Source organism: Physeter macrocephalus, chromosome 1 (assembly GCF_002837175.3).
Source record: "Physeter macrocephalus isolate SW-GA chromosome 1, ASM283717v5, whole genome shotgun sequence".
NCBI classification, from domain to species: Eukaryota; Metazoa; Chordata; class Mammalia; order Artiodactyla; family Physeteridae; genus Physeter; species Physeter macrocephalus.
The window spans coordinates 92,443,315-92,469,541 of record NC_041214.2 but is presented as its reverse complement, the minus strand read 5'-3'; the positions used below and the strand labels follow the sequence as shown (position 1 = coordinate 92,469,541).

The window sequence follows — 26,227 nt, the reverse complement described above, 5'->3', positions numbered from 1 at the left end:
AGCGTCCATTCATTAGTGAGCATCTGCTGTGTCCTGAGCATACATCAGTGAACAAGATAGACCAGACCTCTGACTGCATGGAGACTCAGAGGGACTCTGGCAGGGAAGTGTTAGAAAGATGCACAGAGCACAGGAGAGTGGGGCCTGGGGAATCAGGAGGGGTCTGCTTAAGAACTGGTGTTTAAGCCAATCCCTAAGGATGAGGAGGAATGGATTGAGCAAGAGGTGGAGATCCTAGGGGTGGAAGAGCATTCCAAGCAGAGGGAACAGCTTGTGGGAAGGGCCTAAAACAATAAAGAACCTGACCTGTTGGAGGAACTGAAGGAATGGGCAGGCTGGAGCACAGAAAGAGGGAGAGCAAGGGAGGCTCTCCCTGCACCTATGGATGAGGCTGCTGAGGAGGTAGAGCCAGTGTATGCAGGGCTTTCAGAGTCAAGAAACATGGGTCCTAGTGCCAGCTGTGACATGCCACCTGTGATGCTTACTGGCTGTGTGATATTGGCAAGGCAGGTAACATCTCTGAGCTTTCATCTCCTAAACTTAAACATGAGAGCTTTGAACTAGGTGGTTTTTAAAGTCCTCTCTGTTTCCACTATCCTGTGATTTTGTGACTTTGAAAAAAGTGAAGTGGTTAGTGAAAAAGAGAAAAATGTCCCCTGATAGCCAGGAGCAGGGTTGTACTGTCATTGAGGCCCTGATGTTCTCCTGTTGAACATAAGCAATTTCATAGAATATCACTATCAAACATGGCCACTCTTTGACCATGATAAATAAAGACAAAAATAAGGCCACTCCACAATCACATCCGAACATGGACAAAAACACATTAACATTGTCACCACTCCACAGTCACACCTGAACACACACACACACACACACACACAAAATTAACACTGTCCAAACCTCAAAAATGACCAAACATCCCCTTATCCTGGGTCAGATGACTGCTGCTTCTTTACCAATTACAGCTTCTGCATCACTCTAGTCTTCCTTCCTTCTAGACAAGATTTACTAAGATACCCAATCATAGAATGACCCCTGCTTCCTGACAGCATGCAAAGCTCTGCTTCCTTAAACTCTCCCCAGAATCACCGTGCACAAGCCCCAACCCCGTAAGTCCTTTCTAACAGTCTACTTCTCTGCAGTGAGTAACAAACCCTCTTGTCCAATCACAGGGGTGTTCCTCAAGCAGGGTGGGACTAGGGCCACTATAGCAAGCAGCGCCTTTTGCATTTTGCACCCTCGCTGTCTGTCTCTCCTTCCTCACCCTAGTTCCAGCCCCGTGCTAGTGTTCCTTGGCCAAAGGGCATCCGCTGCTGATGTTCACCCAGCTCTGGGCCTCAGGGTATTAGGGAGTGGATCCTTGAAGTGGTGGGGCGGGGAGTGAGGAAGGGAAATGCAAGATGACGACTTCACGAGGGAATTTGCTCCCATCCATCGATGAGGGAGCGGAATTAAGACTACCTCCAGAGTGAACGTTTCTCCCCTCACTTGAAGCCCTGGGCTTTTTCCTTCAGGCCTACACCCCACCCAGATTATGCCTGGGCTACTTGGGAGGTAGCCGTACTTCTGTTTCCCAACCACAGCACATCAATCATACCCTCCCTCAGAGTCGTCTTCACAGGAAGGTAACTGGCTCCCAGAGAACTGACTCATTTGCCAGTGTTGAATGGGCAGAAAGTGCTGCTGCTGGTGATTCAGCTTCTCAGCTTGGACTTCCCATTCTTAGCTACAGTTTATTCACTGGCGGGAGAGTCTCACCCGCCAGTGAATAAACTGTATTTTGTTCATGTGAACAAATGGTAAACAGACACCACGCCTGGTGCCTTCTGAATCAGATGGCAACCAAGGGGAAGAAGTGACCTGTTTGGCCACAAAACAGACTGTTGGACTTACTCCTCTGAGAAAGCTAGTGGAGTCAGCTCCTTCTTACCTGCAGAAACCAGTGCTCTCACCGGCACATAACTACTTCCAAAGCTGTCAGTATACAGTCATGGCAAAAGCAGAGTTTTCTCTGTGTTCGGTTTAATGCAGGGGTCAACAAACTTTCTCTGTAAAGGACCAAACAGTTAACATTTTAGGCTTTGTGGGCCAAACAGTCTCTGTTATCACTACTCAAATCTGCCCTTCTAGCCTGAAAGTAACCATAGATAATATGCAAATAAATAGGCATGCCTGTATTTCAGTAAAACTATCTACAGAAACAGGTGGACCAGATTCAGCCCACTGGCTTGGTTTGCTGACCCCTGGTCAAATGTAATCCACACATGGGCACAGCTGAATAAGAAAGGAATAGTGTATCCTTACATGTAACTTTTTTTTTTTTTTTAATTTTTTTTTTTTGTGTGTGTGTGGTACGTGGGCCTCTCACTGTTGTGGCCTCTCCCATTGCGGAGCACAGGCTCCGGACACGCAGGCTCAGCGGCCATGGCTCACGGGCCCAGCCGCTCCGTGGCATGTGGGATCTTCCCGGACCGGGGCACGAACCCGTGTCCCCTGCATCGGCAGGCGGATTCTCAACCACTGCGCCACCAGGGAAGCCCTACATGTAACTTTTAAAAGAGCCTTATTTTTCATCAGAAAGATTGGAAGAAGACTTTTTTTTAAGTTTAGAAACTTCCAGAAGACAAAGGAAAGAAAAGAGGGAGAGAAGCAAAAATAAGAGAATAGGATTTTATTTCAAAAAAGGAATGGGGACCTGAGATGGGGAAAGCTTTGTAAGGACTCTGGTGGCTGCTTCTTAACCCCGGCCAGCTCTGCAGGAGCCCCTCACTGGCTCAGGGGCAGGCAGAGAGGCACTGAGAATGCACTGGATGGCCAGGGATTGCAGAGTATTCAGGACTGTTCCAGCTCCTGAGGAAGAGGCCTTTCTGAGCCCTTGGAAGGACTCCCAGAGAGCAGAAGAGACTGGTGGTGCTGAACAGAGGGGATTCGTGAAGGTGACTTCTAATGGCCCCATGTAAACAGGGTCCCGGACCTTCCCGGGCTTCTGGGGCTAACTCACTGGCTGTGAGGAATATTCCCTCAAATTTTGCAAATCTGAAAATGGTTAATAATGAAAGATTTAAGTTTAAAAGTAGAGGTCCCAAGATTCTGCCAGGGAGAGGTAGAAGAGAATGGTAACCAGATAGGTAAATCCCCTCCATTTCTCTGGGAGAAAAGGCAAGAAGTGGCTGGTCTATGGTAAATGGGCATTTTCTGTAGTTCACAGAACATGCATACTGATTATAGATTCAGAAAGTTACCCTAGCAATGGAGCAATGATTTCTGAACTGTGTTTCCTGGAAAACTAGTGTCATAAAATGTTAGCAATTATTGCATGAGAAAAATTTCAAGGAATCTGAAGAATGAATTGACATTGACAGGAAACTGTTGTGTTCCTGTGCATTTCTGTTTTGCTAGGTTATGCTCAGGGGTGGGGGGGAGGGAGAGTCATAGTATTAGGGAAAAAAAAAAAACACTTTCATTTTGAAGATCATTTTTAGGAAACAGATTTTTCAGGGCAAAGACCAGACTACTAACCCGAGCTAGTGGGTCTCAAAATTGAGTGTACATTAGATTCATCCAGAGGGCTTGTTAAAACACAGGTTGCTTGGTCCCACCCCCAGAATTTCTAAATCAGTAGGTTGGGGTAGGACCAAGAACTCGCATTTCTAACAAGTTCCCAGGTACTGCTGCTGATCCAGGGACCTCACTTTGCCCTGTACCCAGCCTGACAGATATGAGGCTCTTTATACCGTCACATTTCTATTTGCCACATTACAGAAAATCAATTGGTTGGGTTTCCACCATGTGTGAGGGTGTGTTGGATAATCCAGCTTCAAAGTCAGGCTTATAGAAACATACATGGGATTTATTTGGGGAAGGCTTATTACTTTGAGACAGGCTTCCTCCAGAACAGCTGCAGATGTCATTAGCAATGGAGCATCTTCTCACAGGGGCAATGGAAGGTGGCATATTGCAGGATTTATTTTTTAAATGATGGCTCACGATTCTCCTGTGCCAAGCTGGAGAGGCCAGTTGATAAATCCTTAAATTTTTTACTGACATTTTCTGACAGGGAGACATGGTCCTTCAAAAATGGGAAAAAAATCCAAATGAATTTAACAGGGGGCTATAGTTCTTCAGTAATAAAATGCAAATTCAACAATTGTACTGTGATATATTGGGGGATTTAAAAAATACAAATATAAGTTCGGATAGGACTGTTAAAGCAAATGTATATTAGAGAAATGAAGAGAACCTAAATGGCCAGAATATGGATGTGAGTCAGCCAAATTATGGAGTTATGGGCAAAAGGCAACAAAACACAGTCATGGAAGGGTTGGGACATGATGCCTCCCAACCTTAGGTCAGTCTCAAACATGGTACCAATTTTTGTTAGCATACTCTAAAAAATGACATAAAGGAGTTAGAGAAAGTCCATGGGATATTAGCGTATATCTCTAGAAAATATGAAATAGCCCTAAGCAGAAACATTTGAAAGAAATTTTGGTTGTTAAGCCTGGAAAAAAATGAAGACCACTCTATTCTACCTTTAAATGAATGAGAGTTTTCTGCCTCTGGTCTTTCATTGCAGTGGTAAAGTAAGCAAGAGGAAATGGCCCTAATTTTTAAAATATTGGGTTGGCCAAAAAGTTCATTCAGGTTTTTCTGTAAGATGTTATGGAAAAACCTGAAAGAACTTTTTGGCCAACCCAGTATATGTGATTTTTCATTAACTTTGAGGAAAAAAATCTTCTTTAAAACAGCATGATTAAAACACTGGGGCATGTCATTTTGGCCTTGCAAATGTGCAAGAAGTTAATAGCAGTTATCCATTTTAAGTGCCTTTAGAAGTTCATAGAGCTCTTGCATGATTCCCGAACAGTCCTGGAGCAAACTTGAAGGAAAGAATTGCCATGTCATTGAAACAGGCCAAATGCCCATCAGTGGGAAAGTGCATGCATAAAGTGTGATATATTCACACAGTGGACTATTATACAGCAATCAAATGATGAACTATAGTAAAACAGAGTAACATAGGCAGATCTTATTAATATAATATTAAGTGAAAAAAAGTCTCAAAAGATTACAGCATGATACACTTGTATAAAGTTTAAAACAACTAAAAATTTTTTAAATACTTTTTAGGAATACAGGTAGATATAATATATCTATATAAAAGGAAAGCAAGAGATGACTACAATCAAAAAGTCTGGCAATACCAAGGGTGGGCAAGGATGGATTAATGGAAATTCTTATATACTGCTGATGGGAAGATAAACTAGTTACAACCATGTAAAAAACTTTTTGGCAGTAGCTACTGGAGCTAAACATACACAAACTCTATGACCCAGCATTTCCACTTCGAGGTATGTACTCAACATATTTCACCAAAAGACATGTTCAAGAATGTTCATAGAAGCACCATTCATTAAAACCCCAAACAGCTCATTAACAGGGAGGTGGATAATGTTTGATATAATCATATAAAATTCTATATAACAGTGAGAAAAACAAACTATGGTTACACACAACAATACAGATGAATCTTGCAACATAATGTTGGACAAAAGAAGGTGGACACAAAAAAGTATATATTATGTAATTCCATTTATCCAAAGTTTGAAAACATGGGACACTGATTCGTAATGATAGAGTTCAGGCTGCTGGTTACCTTGGGTGAAGGGTAGTGACTGGGAGGAGTCATGAGTGAGGCCTCAGGGATTCTGGTTCTTTTCTGGATCTGGATGCTGCCTACATGGATGTGTTTACATTGTGAAAATTCTCTTATGATTTGTGCACATGTCTGATGTCTTATATGTCAATTAAAAGTTTATTTTAAGAGAGAGAGAGATAGAAAAGGTGAGGTAAAAATAAGGGGAAAAAAAGGATGGAGGATATGAAGAAGTAAGAAGCATCCATAAGCATATTTTTCAATATATATTTCAGAGTATCTATAGTATGAGTAGACAGTAATATCTTAGTAAAATCTCTTTTTTTACAATTTTTCCTTCTTGTTTAATGTTTATGTCTATTTATATTGCCATCATTTTAAATAACATTTTACAATAACATCTTCTGATTTTAAAATAATACATTTTTTTTCAAAGAACAAAACAAGGAAGAAATGCATAATTCCATCACTGAGATCTAATCACTCTTATCATTTTGATGTGTATCCTCTGAGTCTTCATTACAATTAAAAAAATTTTTTTAAGCAGGTGTTATGGGAGGTGGGGAGGAAGCAAAGAAATGATGAACATGCGGTTCAGGATGATGGCTTCTTTGGTGGGAGGGAGGCAGGAGAACAGAATGCAAGAGGGGAACATAGGGTACTACTGACGTTCTTTGTTTTGCATGATAGATGCACAGGTGCTTAATTCATTATTAAAAATAACTTAGAGAAATAAAAGTGGGCGAAGTTGGTCAAAAGTTACAATCTTCCAGTTATAAAATAAATAAGTCATGGGGATGTCATGTACAGCATGGTGACTATAGTTAATTATACTGTATTGTATATTTGAAAGTTGCTAAAAAAGTAGATCTTAAAAGTTTCATCACAAGAAAAAAAAGCTTGTGACTATGTACGGTGTTAACTAAACTTATTGTGTGATCATTTCACAATATATACAAATGTCAAATAATTATGTTGTAAACCTGAAACTAATATAATGTTATATGTCAATTATATCTCAATTAAAAAAGAAATAATATTTCTAGAAAATACTAGAGAATCAATGAACAATAAAGCTAATTTAAATGATAAAAGAACTCAGTAAGTTATCAGGATATATAATTAACATACAAAACTCAATAGCTTTCATAGACACAAACAATGACCAGCTAGAGGAGATAATGGTAAGAAAGCCCCATTTATAATAATAACAAAGGTGATTAAATACTTAGGAATAAACTTGACAAAAATGTGCAAAACCTAAAAGATGAAACACTCTTGAAAGACACAAAATTAGACTTGAACAAAAGGAAAGGCATTTCTGTTCTTAGGAAGATTCCTCATCATAAAGATGTAACACAATTCCAATAAAAATATCTAGGGACCTAGACAAGTTCATGCTCAAGTTCATAAGGAAAAAGAAACCTGCAGGAATAGCCAGGAACACACTAAGAAATAAAAGCTACAAAGGTGGACTAGTCCACCAGGTATTAAACCATACTATAAGTTCCCATAATGAAAATGGGGTACTACTGCCACAAGAATAGATGTACAGACCAGTAGAATAGAATAGAAAGACCTGAACTAGATCTGAGTAAATATGGAAATAATAAACGTGGCATCTTAAATCATGGAAGCAAAGATGGGCTTTTTAATAAACGTTGCTGGCACAACGAGGCAGCCACTTGGAAAAAAGATAAAATTAGATCCATACCTCACACCATACACAAAAATAAACTCCACACTGATTAGGAAACTAAATGTAAAAAAAAAAAAAAAGATAGAAAATAATTTAATAAACTAGAAAATATGGTGAATTCCTCTATAAACTCAGTGTAAAGAAAAGCTTTCTAACACTGACTCAAAATCCAGTGGCAATAAAAGAAATAATTCATAAATTTGACTACATAATAATGTTTTTAAAAATTGCATAGTAAGGTAAAGTCAAAGAAGAGTCGCCAAATTAGAAGAAAACGTTTACAGCATGTATCACAAAGGGCTAATCCATAATATATAAAGAACTCGTAAATTTGAGGGGAAAAGGACCAAAACTCTGATGAAAAAATGGGAAAAACATAAGAACAGAAAAAATTTAAATAATAATAATAATAAAGAAATAAAAAAGGACCAGGCATGGGCCAATGATAAGGATATGTCACCAACCAAGGATTATGATTAATCCAATTTTGTGCACCTGAGGTCCATTAAAACAACGAGCATTCCCATAATAGATTTTAGGCTATAATTGAAAGTAAGTTTAATCTTCTGAAGACCTAAAATAATACTAAAACACACTAGGGTGCTCTGACAAATCAGAAAAAAAAAGAAAAAAGAAAATGACTTCCTTTTCATCACTAAACCTCAAAGTTTTTTCAATGAGTTCTGAGTTCCAATTCCTACTATGATAAAATTGGCCACCACAGTCCAAACATCAATGTGTCAGAAGCCTTCAGTGTGAACCAGATAAACTTCCCAGGTCCCTTTTACCCCTAAAATTCTGTATTTTAAACTAATGACCTGGTGTCCCAAATGGTCTGTTTAAATCCACCCACTCAGTTAATGAGGCAAAAGTGACTTTCCCAGGCCCCTTCCTCCTAATTACACAGGGAGTTTCACGTGGGGACACAATTGTCTGCAGCAAAACTCTAGATTTATGCATATGTTTGTTTGTGTGTGTGTTTATATCCCTATCACTGTTTATAAAAATGAAAGATTTAACATGCTGAGGAAATTGGAGTGAAATAAGAGCAGTAAGAAATAAAAAGTAATACTATAAGTAATATTAGAACACAAAAATGCACACTTTTGGTTTCTATCTTAGCTAGAGCTGGGCCACAAATTTGGCTTGCAGCTTCCTAACAGTTGGAGCAGAGATGGAAACAGGAGGAGATAAAATATTCACAATGCCTATAAAGTAATTTGGGCAGTTTTTCCAAAGACCAGGATTCCACTTACTTAGAGTTGTGTCCCAGTGGTATGCTGCAATAGATTCTACCGGTTCACAAGAGCCAATGGTTAAATATCAAGGATTTTTGCAAGTTGTCTGTTAAACCATTGGTAGCTTGAAATTAGCCATGGTGGGAGTATTCAGCAAACACTACAAATCAGGGCATTTGGGGGTTTGTTTTTTCTTTTTGCCTTCAGAGAGCTGGTTTGCCAGTGCTCCACCGCATGTTCCGATGGTCCTTGTAGGGGGACACAATGCGAGGCCAGAAGAGCTGCAAGTAGGAGAGAGAAGGGCTCAGTGTGCAAACTTATTATTGAGTATAGCAGAAACTCCCTCAGGAGAAGAGAGAGGGCATAAATGCCTGAGACCAGAGAATGATGGCAGAATACATCAGCATTCACCTAACCCACCTCAGTCCTTCCTTCTTTCTGGTACTACCCTTTGGAATTTCATAGCTGGGGTTACAAAAAATGTTAGGTCCAGTGAGAGGCAGACATACCTCTCCATTCAAAAATGCATCCAGAGAGACTGGGAGAGGCTCAGGTGAAGGGTTTTATGCTTTCCACTAGGTGAGCACTTCCCAAGCCTGTATTTCACAGCATTGTAACAAGTGTCCTGCAGGGAGAAAAGTGTCCCAGGCTGAAATAAATTTGGGAATGAATGGGTTAAAGTTAAGTAGTTTTCTTTACTGCAGGACTTATAAGAGCCTTTGGGAGGTGAATGTGCCCTTTGGCACAGAGTACACATCAATTCCCAAAGTTATCTTACACGAGAATACCTTGTGGTATTCTTGGGACACCAGGTGGCACATCTTGGGACACGAGGCTGAAAAACGCCAGCCTGGGTAGTCAGGGTTCCTTGCGATTTTGAAAGGCAATACTGAGGATGTTATTCCACAGAAACATTACTTTCACGTAGGACTTGAGCTCTGGCATTTTTCTTTATAAAAACATGACTTGCATGTCTTTGCTTTTCACCTGAACTGTTTCATTAAGTCTGTGGGTATCCACATATCCATCAGCAGAGCTTACTTAAGGGAAATGTTTCAGGCCAAGGAATTTCGTAATTCGTGTCCCATGTCCCAGGAACTCACTCAGTCCTGGACCATCCTGCATTAGTAATGTTAACGCCCAAAGCCAGTGTCCACTTACTTTCAACTCACAAGATTCTGGACCGGAGAAATGAGCGAGCATTTCTTGTCATTTTTTTTTTTTTTTTTTTTTTTTTTTGGTGGTATGCGGGCCTCCCTCTGTTGCGGCCTCTCCCGTTGCGGAGCACAGGCTCCGGACGCGCAGGCTCAGCGGCCATGGCTCACGGGCCCAGCCGCTCCGCGGCATGTGGGATCTTCCCAGACCGGGGCGCGAACCCGTGTCCCCTGCATCGGCAGGCGGACTCGCAACCACTGCGCCACCAGGGAAGCCCCTTCTTGTCATTTTTTAACCTTAATTGTTCACCTCCCTCAACGCCCATTCTATTTCTTTTTTCTTCTTCTGTCACTTTCTTTCTTCTTGCAATAGTTTCATAAACTTCTAAGACAGTGTATCAGGCCATGGGCACTCCACACATATTCAGTCCTTTACGGAGCCCCTCCAGGTCCCAGGCCACGAAAGGGACAGACCAGGCCCTGCGTCAAGGAGCTCATAGTACAACATTAATGAATGTTCGTTTCCTCTCCTATTTGTCTTCTTTATTTGCTTTGCCCCCCCTTTGCTCGGCGCCGCCCGTGCTGCTCCTCCCCATTCTCGTTCATCCCTTCACCTCCCTTCCCTGATAGCTTTTTCCAATGACTAACGGGGACCCAACTCAGCTGGTTTTTATCACGCTCCTGTCCTTGCATTTTTCCGACTCAGTTAAGCCATTACCAGAGCTAAATGAGGCATGGACTCTCCAAAAGTCACACCTGTCGTCAGGGAGGTGGAGGGTAAGACCCTGTGCAGCTGGCGGGCAGGCAGCAAGCAGGGCTGGAGGGAGGCAGCCGAGTGTGACCTGGCAGTTTGTGCTCCCCCAGTGCTGAAAGGGGGCCCTCATTGTAAAACAAGATGCCCCTTGCTTTAATATAGAAAGAATGAAGTCTGACACAGAACTGAGGACGGTCCCGTTTGTGATGACAGATGAGATGTCCCTAATTCTTTGGCAAATGTGTACCAGGTGCATAGAATAACCCACGTTGTGGATGTGACCTCAGCAAGAGGTAGAGAAAGCTGTAACCAGAGCCAGCTACGCGGGGTTTTGTGATCATCGGTTGAACTTTCTCAGGTTTTTCCCTGTTCACCCTCATTAAAACATACACGTTTCACCTTTCTGCAGTGGTGGCTTCACGCCTTACTGTTAGTATTCTTTATGATCAGAGTGACGAAAGAGGGCAAAGATCATAGTACAGTAAACCAGAGACAAATCAGTGTACACACCCTACGAAGATAAATGATAAATGATCTCTACTGGAAATCAATTTTGGTTTCCACCTTTTTTCTAGGCAACCTAGAATTTTTATTTCTGCAGCCTAGGAATTGAGAAATTGTAGCTTCTGAGCTTGCTGTGCTTCTAATTTACAAGAGTGGTTTTATGTTCAGAAGATCTATGCCTCTCTTTTCTCTAGTTGAAATGTGGGCAAAATCATCTGCTCTAGAGTTACACAGTTTCCAGAAATGTTAAAGCCAAGGGGCAAGAGCCAGGGTTTTTACTTTGATGAGCATTGAAGTGTTGCTGTGTTGACCCTCACCTTGCCTTGCTATCCTGTGTTAATTTGTCCTTAACTCTGGAACTTGGATGAGCCATCCAACTTTTTGGACAAATGCAAGGTCAACAAATTCTTTTGAGCATCCATTCAGTACCAGGTTCCTTGTTCCACGCTGGGGAGGCAACTGTGATCATGATGAGGCCCCCTGCCCTTGGGAACCTTCAGTCTTGTGGGGTGACCCCTTCCCTGTTCTGTCCTAGAATTGCCCATCCAGCCCCTGGTTTTTACTGTTTATGCTTTATTAATTCATTCAGCAAATATCTGTGGAGAATCTACTAAGCTCCAGGCACTGTGCTTGGTACCAGGCTACAATGAGAAAAAGAGACAGGCCCTACCCTCCTGAAGCTTCCAGTCCCCACCTTGAGTTAATTCACTCTCCTGGCAGTCACCAGAAAGAATGTCACTCCTCCCTTTGTACTTTCTCAATGCTTAGTTCATGGCTTTTCCTAGTTTTTGTATCACTGTAATTATAACACATCTTCCTGTCTCCTTTTAAACCGTGAGCACATTGAAGGCAACAGCCTCAACTTTCTTTCCTCAGTACCTTGCACTCCCTAGTGTCTAGCAAATAGAGGAGCTCAATCAATGTTTCTTGAGTGAATAAATAGTTGCATGAATTTAGAAGTTCATGAACCTGTGGAACCATAGACCAGTCTGCTCTGACCTCCCATTCCAAGTCTCTTGGATGAGGAGCTCAATGATCAATCAATCACCTGTCAGTACTGAAACACTCCTCGTGATTTCAAGGACGTTCTAAATGTAAAACCAGCTGTTCCACGGGTCATTTCTTCTTCCAAACATATCTACCATTGAGATAAAGAACAAATACTAGCTTCAGCTTGTATTTGCGATACTTTTTGCAGGAGGGTAAACATGATTATATATGATTTAAATGAAATGAACTTACAATAAAGAGAACAAATGAGTTGATTTGTGACTCTTGGATAGATACTGTTAATATAGCTGCAGTGAGAAAAATATAACAGTGGCTTAAACAAGCTAGAAGCTTTTTTTCCCTCTGTCATGTAAAAGTCCAGGAACAGTCTGATATAGAGCTTCTGCTCTGTGAAATCCTCAGCTCATGGCACCATCCTTCCCTGGCATATGCTCATGGTTCAGTATGGGCTCCAGCTGTCACACCCACCTCCATGCAGCAGAATGGAGGAAGGCAGATGAAAGAACAAACGCTGTCTCTTAAGCAAAGTTTCCTAGAAGCTGCCTCAGGGCACTTCAGCTTACATCCCACTGGCCAAAACATAGTCGTATAACCACATATAATTATAAAAGAAGTTGGAGAAAGTAGTCTTTATTCTGGACAACCTTGTCCAGCTAAAAACTATTTTACTGTGCCATAAAAGGAGTATGGTACAAGGGATACAATTTAAAATCTCTACCATAGATCCTAAACCTGAAATGTTAGTGATTATTCAAGAACTTTTTTATTCTAATTGTTGCAAGCTGAAGTCACAATGATGAACCCAATAATTAATCCATTGTGCTAGGGTCATGCTTGGTACTGCTGTGATTGTCAATATCTAGCGGGTAGGAGGAGTGAGGTAGAAAGAAAAGAAAGCTTTTGCGATAAGGAAGTTGGTGGGGCGATGCGAGTCTGGCAAAGGCAGTGGCAACAAGAATGGAAAAGGGAAGGCAGAGTGGAGAGAGATGGTAGAATTAACAAGACAACATAATCTGAGATGGGAGGAAAGGGGCAGGGAGGATCTAGAATGAGTCTCAGCTTTGAAAGCAAATTAGACCCTGGTAATTGGACTAAAAAGGGTGGTTTGGAGACTACATTAGACTTGAGGAGTTAATTGCTACAAATTGACCTGAAATCTCTCCTTCATCTATTACTTCTTGCCATGAATTTTCTCTTGAATGGACTAATGAAGTTAATAAACTTCTCCAAGTAGTTAATCTTTCACAGGAAAAATCTAACAGGTCTCAGTGACTTCCCCTAGCCAGTTATAATGTTCCCTTTCCTAATTCAGTACACCACACAGGACTCCTTAATATTCTGAGTTCTTGAGGCCTTCTTAATTCAAGTGCCAGAATTTCTCACTTGAGTAATCCAGTCCCCCATCTCAAAAGTGGAGTTTGTATTGCCCTCTTTACCATTGTGAAGTTTAAAATACATTGGATGTTTAAAGGACCTGACACTATGCTTGGTTCAATAAATGCTAGTTTCTGTCTCCTCCCAAAGTATTTTCTTTTCTTGTGCATGCATTCAACCAGCATTTATTCAACAGTTACTATGTCAGACATTGTGCTAAGTACTGGGGAGCAAAGTTGAATTTAGTCACTGGAAACAAAGTTACTATATATATATTTTTTTCACTTCTGAATGTTGAGGTAAATTCTGCCCACTGGCTGGGGAGCTCCTGAGGGCAGGGAACATGATGTGTGTGGTACCTTTATATTTCCAGTCCTTAGCACGTGTACTTATTAAATGTATGAATGAACATATGACCAAGGTCAAGAAATGAAGCCAAAAATCTAATAGCAGGACTGGAGTTGGAGAACTAGGATGGTCATGGATGTTCAGATGTTATTTCAGACAGTTCTGTGATTGTTGAGTGTCTGCTGGGGTGCCCCTTCCATTTGGGGCTCAGCACCCCCTGCTTGTAACGCTGTTGGAGAAAGAGCCCCCTTCCTAAGGGGCAGGGGCAGCATATGACAATGGTTAAGAGCTTGGGGTCTGGAATCAGACATTTATGCATCTAATTATAACAAAGTATGATCAATCTTCCAAGAGGGGAACTCCAAAATCCAAGATATAAAAGACTATAACAGGTGGACCTACCTAATCTGAGAGTCCAGAGCAGGCCTCCTTAAGGAGTCCTCAAAGTTGCTCACTGCACAACTGAGGGGTTAGTGTGGGTAGAAATCCAACCTGTGCTCCACTCCTCAAGCTGGACATCTTGGTACAAGGTTGTATCTGGCCCACAGGAGTTCTTTTCTCCATTCACACAACGACCCCACAGTTGACCAAGCCATGCTCCCACAGTTATGGACGTCTGAAAGCTAAAAGACAAGTAGATGTTTTCCAGAGGGACCAAGGAGGTGGAACAGCATGTGTGAGGTCTGAGAATTTTTAAAAAGGCCTAACTTGAGGATCTAAAGGAAATTCAGTGTGCATGCAGTATGGAGTTCAAAGGGAAGACTAGCAAGAGTGAGGCTGGAAAGGTATTCATTACAGCTGGCATTTCCTGTGAGTTTACTAGTTACACTGTGCTAAAGGCTCTCCATGCATTATTTTATTGAGATCAGAGGTTAAGTGAATTTCCCAAAGTCATATGTTAGGAAATAGTGGAACTGTGATTCAAAGCCAGGTTTAACTCCAGAGCCTGTGCTTCAAACCACTTGTTCCATGGCATCCAAAGACTTGCAGAGGTGGGTTTCAAAGGGACAAGACTGAAGGCAGGAAGACCAGTTAGGAAATAGTTGCATAAACCCAAATAAGAAATGCCAGGGTACTTAAGATGGCCTTGAAAATGGGAAGGTGTGAATGGATTCCAAAGAGATTTAGGAAGTAGAGTCTACAGGACTTGGTGGTTGTTTGAATATGAAAGATGATGATGAAAAGAGGGAGGAGGTAAGGAGGATTCCTTATTTTGTGTCTTTGTGGATGGCATGTCGTTTGCTGAGGAAGAAGACAGTGAAGGAGGAACAAGGTTGGGAGGAAAGTGAGTTTAGAGTCTGTCAAGTTGGAAGCACCTGGGGGACATCCAGGTGGAGATGTCCAGTCGACAGTTCATTGCTTGGGCCTGAACCTCAGGAGAGGCTGTATAGTTAGTCAACGTTGGCATGTAACTGGTAATTAGTAATTGACCCACAGAGTGGGTGAGACAGTGTGTGGAGTGAGAAGAGCAGAGAGTTCCTACTAGGATAATCATGCTAAAGCAGAAGGACCATTCCCTAGATCCAGCTGTAGAGTTTGGTAGAGCATAATCCAACCCGTGGTTTATCTGCATCCTTTACAAGAACTATTCTTCAAAGGTTTATGGAGTATCGTATTATAAACGGAACCAGAAATCTGGGATGAGGAGGCCCCGAAAGGGGGGGTGAGTATGATAATAAATAAAAATAAGTGGCCTTCTCTGACATTTTTGTTTGATTTGGAGTCAGATTTAAACTTAAATATGACTCATTCTGTATTTTCCATACAAACATATATGCTGAATAAAATAGCATTAATAGTTTTATAATACAAGGAACTGCTACCACTAGGCCAATTCTGTGCATTATTCACACGGAAGAATGAAGGAATTAAAATCCAGTGGCAACATCAGTGAAGGCCTTAGCTTATCAATGGCCTCTTTAAAATGAACATGGTCCTTCTCTGATATGGGCAATTGAAATTTTCTGTATCTTACGTGAAGTGCTATAAAAAAGAGGTGCTAAGCCATGCCCTCCCCACCTGCTACCCCTCAGCCTCTCTAAATGGAAATTCTGAGCCACTTCTGTTTCAGTCATCATAACAACATGGGATTTAGGCTTAGTTGAATTCATTTTGTTTCTCTTTTGTTTTTAGAAAGTACTACAGGCGGTCTCTGCATGATGTGGCTTCTGAAGACTCAAGAACCACCCGCCTCACTAGTCTGCAATGGAGAGGGCAGAAGTGGAAATTCAAACACCACAGTTCCATTCTGTTACTAATTCTGTAGACATGTGCCTCCACCGCAGGGAGTAAGTCACACCAAGGGGGAAAGTTCTCAGGGGCCCCCAGACCACCAGCACCCTTGTCCCTCCCCCTGGAGAGAAAGCAGAACTATGGCATTTTATAGCTGCTGTTGGATCTTCTTGGCTTTTACCTGGTGTACTTCTGCCTATGGGCCTGACCAGCGAGCCCAGAAGAAAGGGGACATTATCCTCGGGGGGCTCTTTCCTATTCATTTTGGAGTAGCAGCCAAAGATCAAGATCTAAAGTCGAGGCCGGAGTCTGTGGAATGTATCAGGTAAGGTCAGGAGCCACCTTGGAGAGTCTTTTCTCCTCCTGGTGGTTGGAGAAAAGCTGTACCAAACCCGAAATAATTTTTTTCAAAGTTGGTTCTCTCTTTTCAAAAATGGTGATTGGTAACCATGCTGACGCTTATTTTCACCCCCTCCTCGTTTTTTTAAAAGAAATTTTTCCAAAAGTAAAATGTCAAAGATACTGAATAGAAAAATCCATGGCCTGTTGGAGCCGTCCTTGGTCACTTGGTAACTGAGTCATCATTGTTCACCTGGAGGCTGTGTTACTTAATGGAAGACCAAGAACCTAGAAAGAAATTTATTGTAGGTTTTGCAAACCTGAGTAGTAAAATCTCCTAATGACCTTAAGTGCCCCAGTGGTCATCATACCTGAGTGTTGGCTGCCTCACTCTTATTTTTTTTAAGGATTTTAAAGCTGAAAGAAACTTCAGTGGCTGGCATGACCTAGGAATCTTCAAAATGCAGCCCATAGCATTTGGAATCACTCCCATTAGAAATTCTTATAGAAAGCTGAAATCCCCCTGCTAACACAGAATCCATCTACATAGATAGAGAAACACAGAATCCATCTAAACTCTCTCACTGGACTCTCTCTTTGGCCATTTGAAGACAGCTAACATGCCCCCTTGAATCATTTCTTTTCTAAATAATTGTTTCATGACATGATTTTCAGACCCTCACCATTCTGGATGCCCTCTCTCTGATGTTCCCTAATTTATCATGACTCTTAGAATATGGCATCTAACACTAGGTACAATTCCTTCAAATAGTATCTGACTTCTGCAGAGTACAGAGGACTGTATATCACCTCCCTTAATCTGGACATCAGAGACCATTACTGCACCTCAAGTCTTGACCCATCTTCTGAGAGAGAAGAGCACTTTCTCTTGAGATTTGCAACTTCCAGAAGGAATCCAGCACTTTCCCTTGGTCTTCCTGATAGCTAGAAAATGAAAATGAAAACTAGAATCATTCCAACAAAACTGGATTTCTGCTCGTGTTCTAATGAGGGCTCACAAATTAGATAACATTTTCACATTTTTTTTATGAGTGCAGAAAAACTAAGTGTAGAATTTCACTGATGCTGTTTATATCCTTCACGTAACCCATGTGGACAAATATCCTTTTTGTTGTTCCCTTGCTGGACAGAGTTGTGCAGGTGCCACATACATACCTGAGATCAAGCAAGAGCTTGTTCTGAAATAATATATATATATTTTAATTGTATTAAAGAAAGATAGGGGGGGTTTCCCTGGTGGCGCAGTGGTTGCGCGTCCGCCTGCCGATGCAGGGGAACGGGGTTCGCGCCCCGGTCTGGGAGGATCCCACATGCCGCGGAGCGGCTGGGCCCGTGAGCCATGGCCGCTGAGCCTGCGCGTCCGGAGCCTGTGCTCCGCAACGGGAGAGGCCACAACAGAGGGAGGCCCGCATACCACAAAAAAAAAAAAAAAAAAAAAAAAAAAAAGAAAGATAGGAAAATCAGTTTAGCAGTATAGATGTTTTAGGTAATGAAAAATTCAGTAATAGATCTTCATAACTTTGCAGGTTTAAAAAAAATAAATAAATGAAGGAAACATGAAGAAAATGACTAAGAGAAAATGTCACATTAAAAGTTAGACCAGGACCTTTAGGAACCTAACTGATACAGTGAAGTATAACAGCTTGTATTTCTTTCCCCCTGCCTTTGAGTTCAAGTCATGAAACCCACGATACAAAGCAAGAACCTGCAGAGTTGTTAGGTTTTCTTCTCTGGGCGTTGATACACTGATTCAGAACATTTATCAAGCTCTCACTATGTGCTGTGTCCTGGACGAGTGAAAACTATGTCACTGACCCTGTTTCTCTTTGTTAATTTGCTTGATTTTTATTTAAAATAATGTTCTTTGAAAAGCAATGCGTGCTCATTTTTTAAAATAGAAAGTATAAAGACAAAAGCACACAATTTTAAAACTCATCATTCTGTCACCCAGAAGTGACCACTGTTTGTGAACAGCCTTCCTATGCATAATATTTGTTTGCTTGTTTGTTTATGAAGATGATATCACTCATTTCCCTTTCCTCTTCTACCTCCAGGAATGTCAGTTTAAATTCGTGACTGCAAATCTGAAGTTATTTTTAGCTTCTTATGTCTTCAAATCCTAATCTATTTATATTTTCCCTGGTCCTTTTTTTTTTTAATCTCTGTATTACTTTTACTAAAGTAAATCATATCAGTTATTTCAAATTCTTTGTTGGATGAGGCAGATACAAATGATTCATTCTATTACTAACCACAATCCTTGTTATTATTGGTCCCTAACTCTGTGTGAGGTGCCATGCTGAGAATTTTGCATAATTATCTCATGCTCACAGCCACCCTCTGAAGTAGGTGTTATCCGCATTTTACAGAGAGGACTTTGAGTCTCAGAAACCACAACGCATGAAACCAGAGTAATGGAACCAGGTTCATACCAGCTTTGCCCAGTCTGTACTCTAAAGAAGTTGACCAGAAAGCCTCTTGCTTTCTTCCATTTCTTTCTTCCAGGTACAATTTCCGAGGATTTCGCTGGCTACAAGCTATGATATTTGCCATAGAGGAAATAAACAGCAGCCCGGCCCTTCTTCCCAACATGACCCTGGGATACAGGATATTCGACACTTGCAACACTGTTTCTAAAGCCCTGGAAGCCACCCTGAGTTTTGTGGCCCAGAACAAAATCGATTCTTTGAACCTTGATGAGTTCTGCAACTGCTCAGAGCACATCCCCTCTACTATCGCGGTGGTGGGAGCAACTGGCTCAGGCATCTCCACAGCGGTGGCAAACCTGCTGGGGCTCTTCTACATCCCCCAGGTACCCGTGCCATCTCAGATGGGGCGATGTGGGCAGGGGCCAGGGAAGCAGGCTGGGAGGATGCCACACCCAGTGTCCATACAGTTTGCTATTTTCCCTTCTCTGTCTTTACTTTGGCACAAAAGATCTTTTAATTATCTGTATCATGACCACTGGGGATTTTTGAGACCCCAGAGTCAACAATGTCAACTGGGCCTTCACAGTTCTTCCAAAATTCTTTTAAACACACCTTGTATAAAACTTTGTCTTTTTTTCCAAAGAGTTCAGTTATTTATTTTCCACTCCATTCCTTCAGTAAATGGCCGTTCTTCTGCCTTTACTAAAAGGAATGAGACCAAATGATGTAAATCCCACCTTTCAAACCCAAAATATCTGCCCCAAATCCTAGTCCCTTAAAAGTCTCTGCCTCTCTCTCCTCTGGTTGAAAGTTTAGCTCGGAGGAAAGCAGAGCATATTTTCTCACAAAATCGGAACTTAATCATTATCTTGCACATTCTAGAAATGGAAAATATTCTATTTCATTCAACAAATACTTGTAGAGTGTATATGAATAAGCAGTTTCCACCCTGCAGGAACTCAGCCTAGACAGGGAAATAGACGTCTGTATTTTCAGATACTAAAAATTCACTGAAATAAGTGCTTTAATAAACATTTGTTCAAAGTTGCATGTGTTTTTCACCAAAACAAGACAGCAAACTCTAAATGCCATCTTATAACCTGATTTTTTTCCCATTAACACTATGGAGCAAACCTTTTTTTCATATTAATATTTATAGGGCTGTGACATCATTTTATAATAGTGAAAAATTGGAAACAACCTAAATGTCCATGGGTGTGAGAATCAGCTCAATTGTGTTGCATCTCATATATCAATTTTTAAATTTAATTATATATCACACTTAATTATTTTCTGCAGTGTCTAGTATTTAAAATTTGTAAGAATACCTTTGATAAATTCACATTTCTATGCTGGGAGGTCTCTGTTTCCTTGGTGATAGCCCATTATCCCTTTTTATACATGAGGCAACTGAAAAAGTCTTGTCATCATTTCCCGAATCCTTACTTCAGGGAATTAAAGGTGTTTCCCATGGGGAAACCCTGGCTCTGTAATCTCTGTGCCAAAATGATCTGACAAAGTCCAGAAGAGTAAATGTGTTGGGCAAGATGCAAATATGCATCTTTATATTTGGCATATTGCGCAGTAGTATTTTAAATACACAGTTAAAACAGGTTGTCATAGCCAACAGACATAAGATGTAATTGCCATCAAGTAAATAAAGAACATGAAGGGGAGGGTTTAATTCATTGTGGTTTGGATGAAATATAAGGTTAAGTTGAACTTGAATTATAAAAATGCTGGGAAGACTATAATGATTATCAGTCAAACCAATGTAAGTGTATCTGCAGCAGTGGTTCTCTGTCATGGCTGCACGTTGGAATCACTTCAAGCGCTTTAAAAATACTGATGCTTGGGACTCACTTCAAGAGCTTTAAAAATACTGATGCCTGGGACTCACCCCCCAGAGATCCTGGTTTAACTGATATGAGATGCAGCCTGGGTGTCAGGAGTTCTGAAAACTCCCTAGATGAGTCTAATGTGCAGCAGAGCTGGGAACCACTGCCCTGTTGGGTGAGGGCAGAGGCCCCAGTTGAACTTCTTATGCCACTCACACCACCAAGTGGATGGAACAAGCAGACCAGCTAGAACAAGTTGTGGTTAGAAGTTTTCTGAATCATTCATGAAACTCTCCCCTCTTACAATAAAAAAATTTTGTGTGTTTTTAAGGGGTTTTTTGGGGGGGAGTGTGTAATGAATTGGTATTTATCCCCACTTTTATAGTTTTCCTTTTAAAAAGTGGACAAATATTATAAATGCATTCTTTAAGAGAAACATATCCATGGAGGATATGTTTGTTTGTATGTAATTTTGTTTGTTTGTAATTTTTATATCTTTAAAACCCTTTTTGGCCCATTTTTCAGAAGCGTATCAAGAAGTAAGCAATAATGAATGAATTTACAAAAGGCCTGAGTAGACTTTTCATTTGCAAAAACCTGATCAAGAAGCCTGTTGTTTGGGTCTGCAAATAGAGCTCTCTAAAAACAATAACATCTCAACAATTACTTAATCTAACTACCTGCCTCATGAGGTGTCACAGTAGAGCAAGAAGGAGCTTATTTTAATAAAAGGAAAAAACTCACTTTCATATTATAACTCTCAAAATCAAAGCTCTTGTCAGAAAAATAATGCCTGCTTATTAGCAAAGTTGGACCAGGTCTTTCATGTATCAATGTCTTTTATGTTTTTGATGTAGAAACTATTCATTAATAAGAAGAAATATATAGAAAGAATTCATTTTAAAGCACTGAACATTGAAAATTAATTGTTGCAATCAGTGAGAAATATTAAAAAGGCATTTTCCCCCAAATTTCTTCAACATGGTTTTCTTAAGAAGTTTTAAATCTCTCTAGAAAACTGGAGAACAGGAGATATTAAACATTCCTTCATTACCGAGAAGAAATTCCATTCAGTGTAAAAATGCTTTGTCCTTCATAGAGAACAAACGTATGGACACCAAGTGGGGAAAGTGGCGGGGGGTGGGGGTGGGGGGATGAATTGGGAGATTGGGTTTGACATATATACACTAATATGTATAGAATGGGTAACTAATAAGAACCTGCTGTATAAAAAAATAAATAAAATCCAAAAAAAAAAGAGTTGAAAGACAAGACTGCTAATGGCAAAAAATGCTGAAAGAATACAGGGATGAAATATGAATAAACCTCAAATTAAATTAAAATAAAAATACTTTGTCCTTCAGAAGAAATGGTTCAATAACTTGGAACTCCTAACTGGTAAGCCAGGACACACAGGAGTGCTGCAGACAGGCTGAGATACTGACCCTCTCCAGGTCTGGGATGGTGGGTGGGGTCTAGGTGGTCAGAACACACCCGCCAGGGCTGGTCAGCCTCCTCCGTTCACCCCACCTTCTATGTTTGCCACAACTTGAAAAGAAATTGGGAAGCTCTGCACTAACGAATTCTTTACATGCTATTTGGATACTTCTTCAGGCAAGGATCTTTTACCACAAAAGGTAAGGCTTTCTACCCTTGGTGACCCACATCCATGCTCAAATATAGTACTGGCTATGTCCTAGAAAGTGGAAACACATCAAGGCAGCTTCTCCAGGGTTCCTCTTCAGCCTCTCTAGGTTTTGGAGACCCACATCAAAAGCCTGTCAAGAGGCCTCGACCACCACCCGAAATTGCACAGAGGAAAGGGCTGCCAGTGGTGGTTGAACTCACTGAGAAGCCAGGAGAGGAAAGGATGTTTTTCTGACTATATTTAATGATGTACATCATCATGATTGTGATGAAGGGGAATTGAGCCTAATGAACCTAAATGGCTAATTGAGCCTAAATGATAAACAGTTCTTAGAAATGACTGCAATTAAGGGTACTTTTATCTAAAGTACTGCTGGCGTGGAGGAGGTGGGGAGATAGGGGAGGGGAGAGAGGGTATAGCTGGAGACTGGAAGAGAGAAACTAGGCAGAATAAGAAAGGGGAACCCCAGAGGCTTCTCTAAAGAGCCTTAGGTTCCTAACCCAAAGGGAACCTGATTCCTTCCAGAAGTAAGTCATGGACAAAGTGTTCATTATAGTAAAGGGGAAGCTAAAATGTTCAAATGAGAACCTAGGCCCCACAGGCAGAAGATACGTACATGGATATATTGTAGCCAATGAGGCAGCACAGAGGAAGTTAGGAGAGACTATGGAACAGTGCATAAAGGGTAAGTAGATCTTATTGTTGTTGGGTTGACTTGATGATCAGACCCATTTTTGAAGGTAGCATTGTGAAGGATCACCTGCTGGGAATTAGAATGCTCCTTGACAGACTGACAGATGCTTGAGTGCTCACACTGGAGAGGAATAGATTCTGGTTGTCTTCACTCCTTCATCCTGTCTGCAGTGACCAGCGTTTGATATATTAGATCAGTGAATGCTCAGAAAGCCTCCTCCACACAGTCTGGAGGCTCACCTGGCACCTCAGTCACTCACTCATTCTGTGTTCTTTCCAGGTCAGCTATGCCTCTTCCAGCAGACTCCTCAGCAACAAAAATCAGTTCAAGTCCTTCCTCCGTACCATCCCCAATGATGAACACCAGGCCACCGCCATGGCTGACATCATCGAGTACTTCCGCTGGAACTGGGTGGGCACAATTGCAGCTGATGATGACTATGGCCGGCCAGGAATCGAGAAGTTCCGAGAGGAAGCTGAGGAGAGGGACATCTGCATCGACTTCAGCGAACTTATCTCCCAGTACTCTGATGAGGAAGAGATCCAGCAAGTGGTTGAGGTGATCCAGAATTCCACAGCCAAAGTCATCGTCGTCTTCTCCAGTGGCCCAGACCTGGAACCCCTCATCAAGGAAATCGTCCGGCGAAATATCACGGGTAGGATCTGGCTGGCCAGCGAGGCCTGGGCCAGCTCTTCCTTGATCGCCATGCCTGAATACTTCCATGTGGTCGGAGGCACCATTGGATTCGCTTTGAAGGCTGGGCAGATCCCAGGTTTCCGGGAATTCTTGCAGAAAGTCCATCCCAGGAAGTCTGTCCACAACGGTTTTGCCAAGGAGTTTTGGGAAGAAACATTTAACTGCCACCTCCAAGAAGGTGCTAAAGGACCATTACCCGTGGACACCTTCCTGAGAGGTCACGAAGAAGGTGGTGGCAGGATAAGCAACAGCTCCACTGCCTTCCAACCTCTCTGTACAGGGGATGAGAACATCAGTAGTGTCGAGACCCCTTACATGGATTATACACATTTACGGATATCCTACAATGTCTACTTAGCTGTCTACTCCATTGCTCATGCCCTGCAAGATATATACACCTGCATACCTGGGAGAGGGCTCTTCACCAACGGTTCCTGTGCAGATATCAAGAAGGTTGAAGCTTGGCAGGTACATCCTTCACTTAGATAGCAGTTCACTGTGTAATAAAGCAGAGTTAGACTGATCCAAGCAAGACAGATTAAAGTGATTACCTCAAAAAGCCAATATCAAAATGAGGTCACTAGATGTAGCCTGGGATTCAACTTGCCTTTTCAAACATCTGAGCAACTGACTTCTGCAAAATTGATAGTAATTTAATTTGATTATCTGTTTGAACCCTTGAGCTCAACTATTCTTTAGTCTAGTGGTTCAAAATATCAGGAATATGGTCCCTAAATGTTTTTAAATATCCTGGGACAGATTTAATGGAGTGTTTTTATGGTGCTTAAATTAAATATATTGTTCCCTTGTACATAACAAGTATTTCTTGAGTACCTATTCTATTCCATATACCAAGGGGCATAAAACCATAACACTAGTGTCACTATGTTTAGCCACCACTTTTGCCATTATAGTACTCAAAATATAATGCGCTGGACCCCCCCATAAGTCAACTAAGCTTAGGACACAAGCAAATCAAGGGCACAGAAAAAACTCTTCTTAAAAGGATATTGGATATTTCAAAAAGAAGCACTGAAGTAGTTATTATAAAAAATAATCAAAACTTAAGTGGAATCCCTACACTTTAGTTTAGACTTGTTTTGTATTCTTCAATTAAACGCAGGAGAGACAGCATAAACTTTTTTATTTCATAGAGCTTCTGAAGATAAAAGTCTGGCCCAACTTATATCCCATGGAGCTGTTCATGTCTTGCATACGTACCTTGATTTTTCAATAAGACCATGTTTTACGCTCCTTTTGTATTTTCCTCAGTCCCAGACTGAGCTATCAGAGAGTGCATGATGGGGGTGGGGGGCATGAGGGGAGGGTGTGAATCCCTGAATATGGGTTGAATGACTCAGCCTCCAGCTTCAGCTATGGCTCCCCCACTTACTGGCTGCATCATCTCAGGAAAGACACTGCTCTGCGCAAGTCAGTCTCCTCATCTGTAAAATCACCCTAATACCCAGCCTACTTTCCAACCAAGTTTCTTTTGAAGAGGAAATAAGATGATATATGTAAAGGCAGTTTGTAAATTTTCAAACTCTAAACAGGTGGTGATTATTTGAAGTAGGATTTCAATATGCCTCAAATTAATCAATCAACTGAGTAAAACATGATAATGAAACCAGCTTTGCATACAGAACCCAACCACCACAAACCCTTGGGAAAAGATGCCAAGAAACAAAGAACGTACATCCTATGTCAGTCACTTTAGAGATGCTCATGGGATGAGGAGTGACTGTCTAGGCTGGTAGAATGAGCCAAAAGGACCTACAAGTTCTTAGCCCTTCTAGGGCGTGGGACGTCTCACTCAGGCATCATTGTTGGCTAAAGTTTCTAATCTTTATGAGGGACTGAAAGTTTCCTTCCTCGCATTGCACCCCACACACTGCCTGGCAAAGAAAGGGAGCTCTAATGAAGGTCAAAGACCAAAAAGACTTCAGGAGCCATGATGCTATGGAGTGGAGTTTTAAGAAAGAGGAATAAAGGGAAGGGCTTTTAGTAAATACTAGTGTCTTTCTCTCTTCCCTTCCATGTCTCCCTCTCCTTCCTCTCCCTCTTGAAAAGCCTATGGGGGAAAAAAAGCCTAAAGAAAAATCCCAGGGTGGGATTGAAGGGAAAAGAGGCTTCCAGTAGGTAGTTTGACAGTTCTGCTCTTCAGGGACTCCTCTCCCAGATAAGGAAGTAAAATCCAGATGGCCAAGGTCAAAGCATGGGCATATGAGAAAAAAAGCCAAGAATTAGGCTATAGTCAAGGGTGGGACTTTCAGCTGCATGCAATAGAAAATTCAAACCAAACTAGCTTAAACAAAAGAAAGAACATTATTAGCTCACAATACTGAAAAATCTCAGAAATACCCCAGGTACAACTAGATGCTCTCATCTTCATCTCTTTGTTCCTTTTCCTTGGGCTTAGCAGTTTTCAGGCTCTGCAGCAGCTTCAGGCTCATAAAATCCTTACTGCTAGGCTCTCCTTACTTCCCAGGATTTCTTGGAAAAGTCCCAGAAACCACGTTGATTAGACAGCCTAAGATCACAAGTGCATCCCTGAAGCTAGGAGTGGAGTTCTCCCAAACTACTTAGACT

General features: G+C 41.4%; 1 protein-coding gene across 1 annotated transcript in view; it reads left to right on the top strand.

Moving 5' to 3' along the window:
* The first annotated feature begins 15,879 nt into the window (after positions 1–15,879).
* The window catches only part of CASR (calcium sensing receptor), a 28,783-nt gene continuing 18,435 nt past the window's right edge, over positions 15,880–26,227 (top strand). Inside the window, exons 1-3 of the mRNA XM_007112170.3 lie at positions 15,880–16,298; positions 18,839–19,145; positions 23,222–24,106. Of these exons, the coding sequence (XP_007112232.1) occupies positions 16,114–16,298; positions 18,839–19,145; positions 23,222–24,106 (1,377 nt within the window). The 5' untranslated portion in view covers positions 15,880–16,113. The remainder of the gene's footprint in view (positions 16,299–18,838; positions 19,146–23,221; positions 24,107–26,227) is intronic.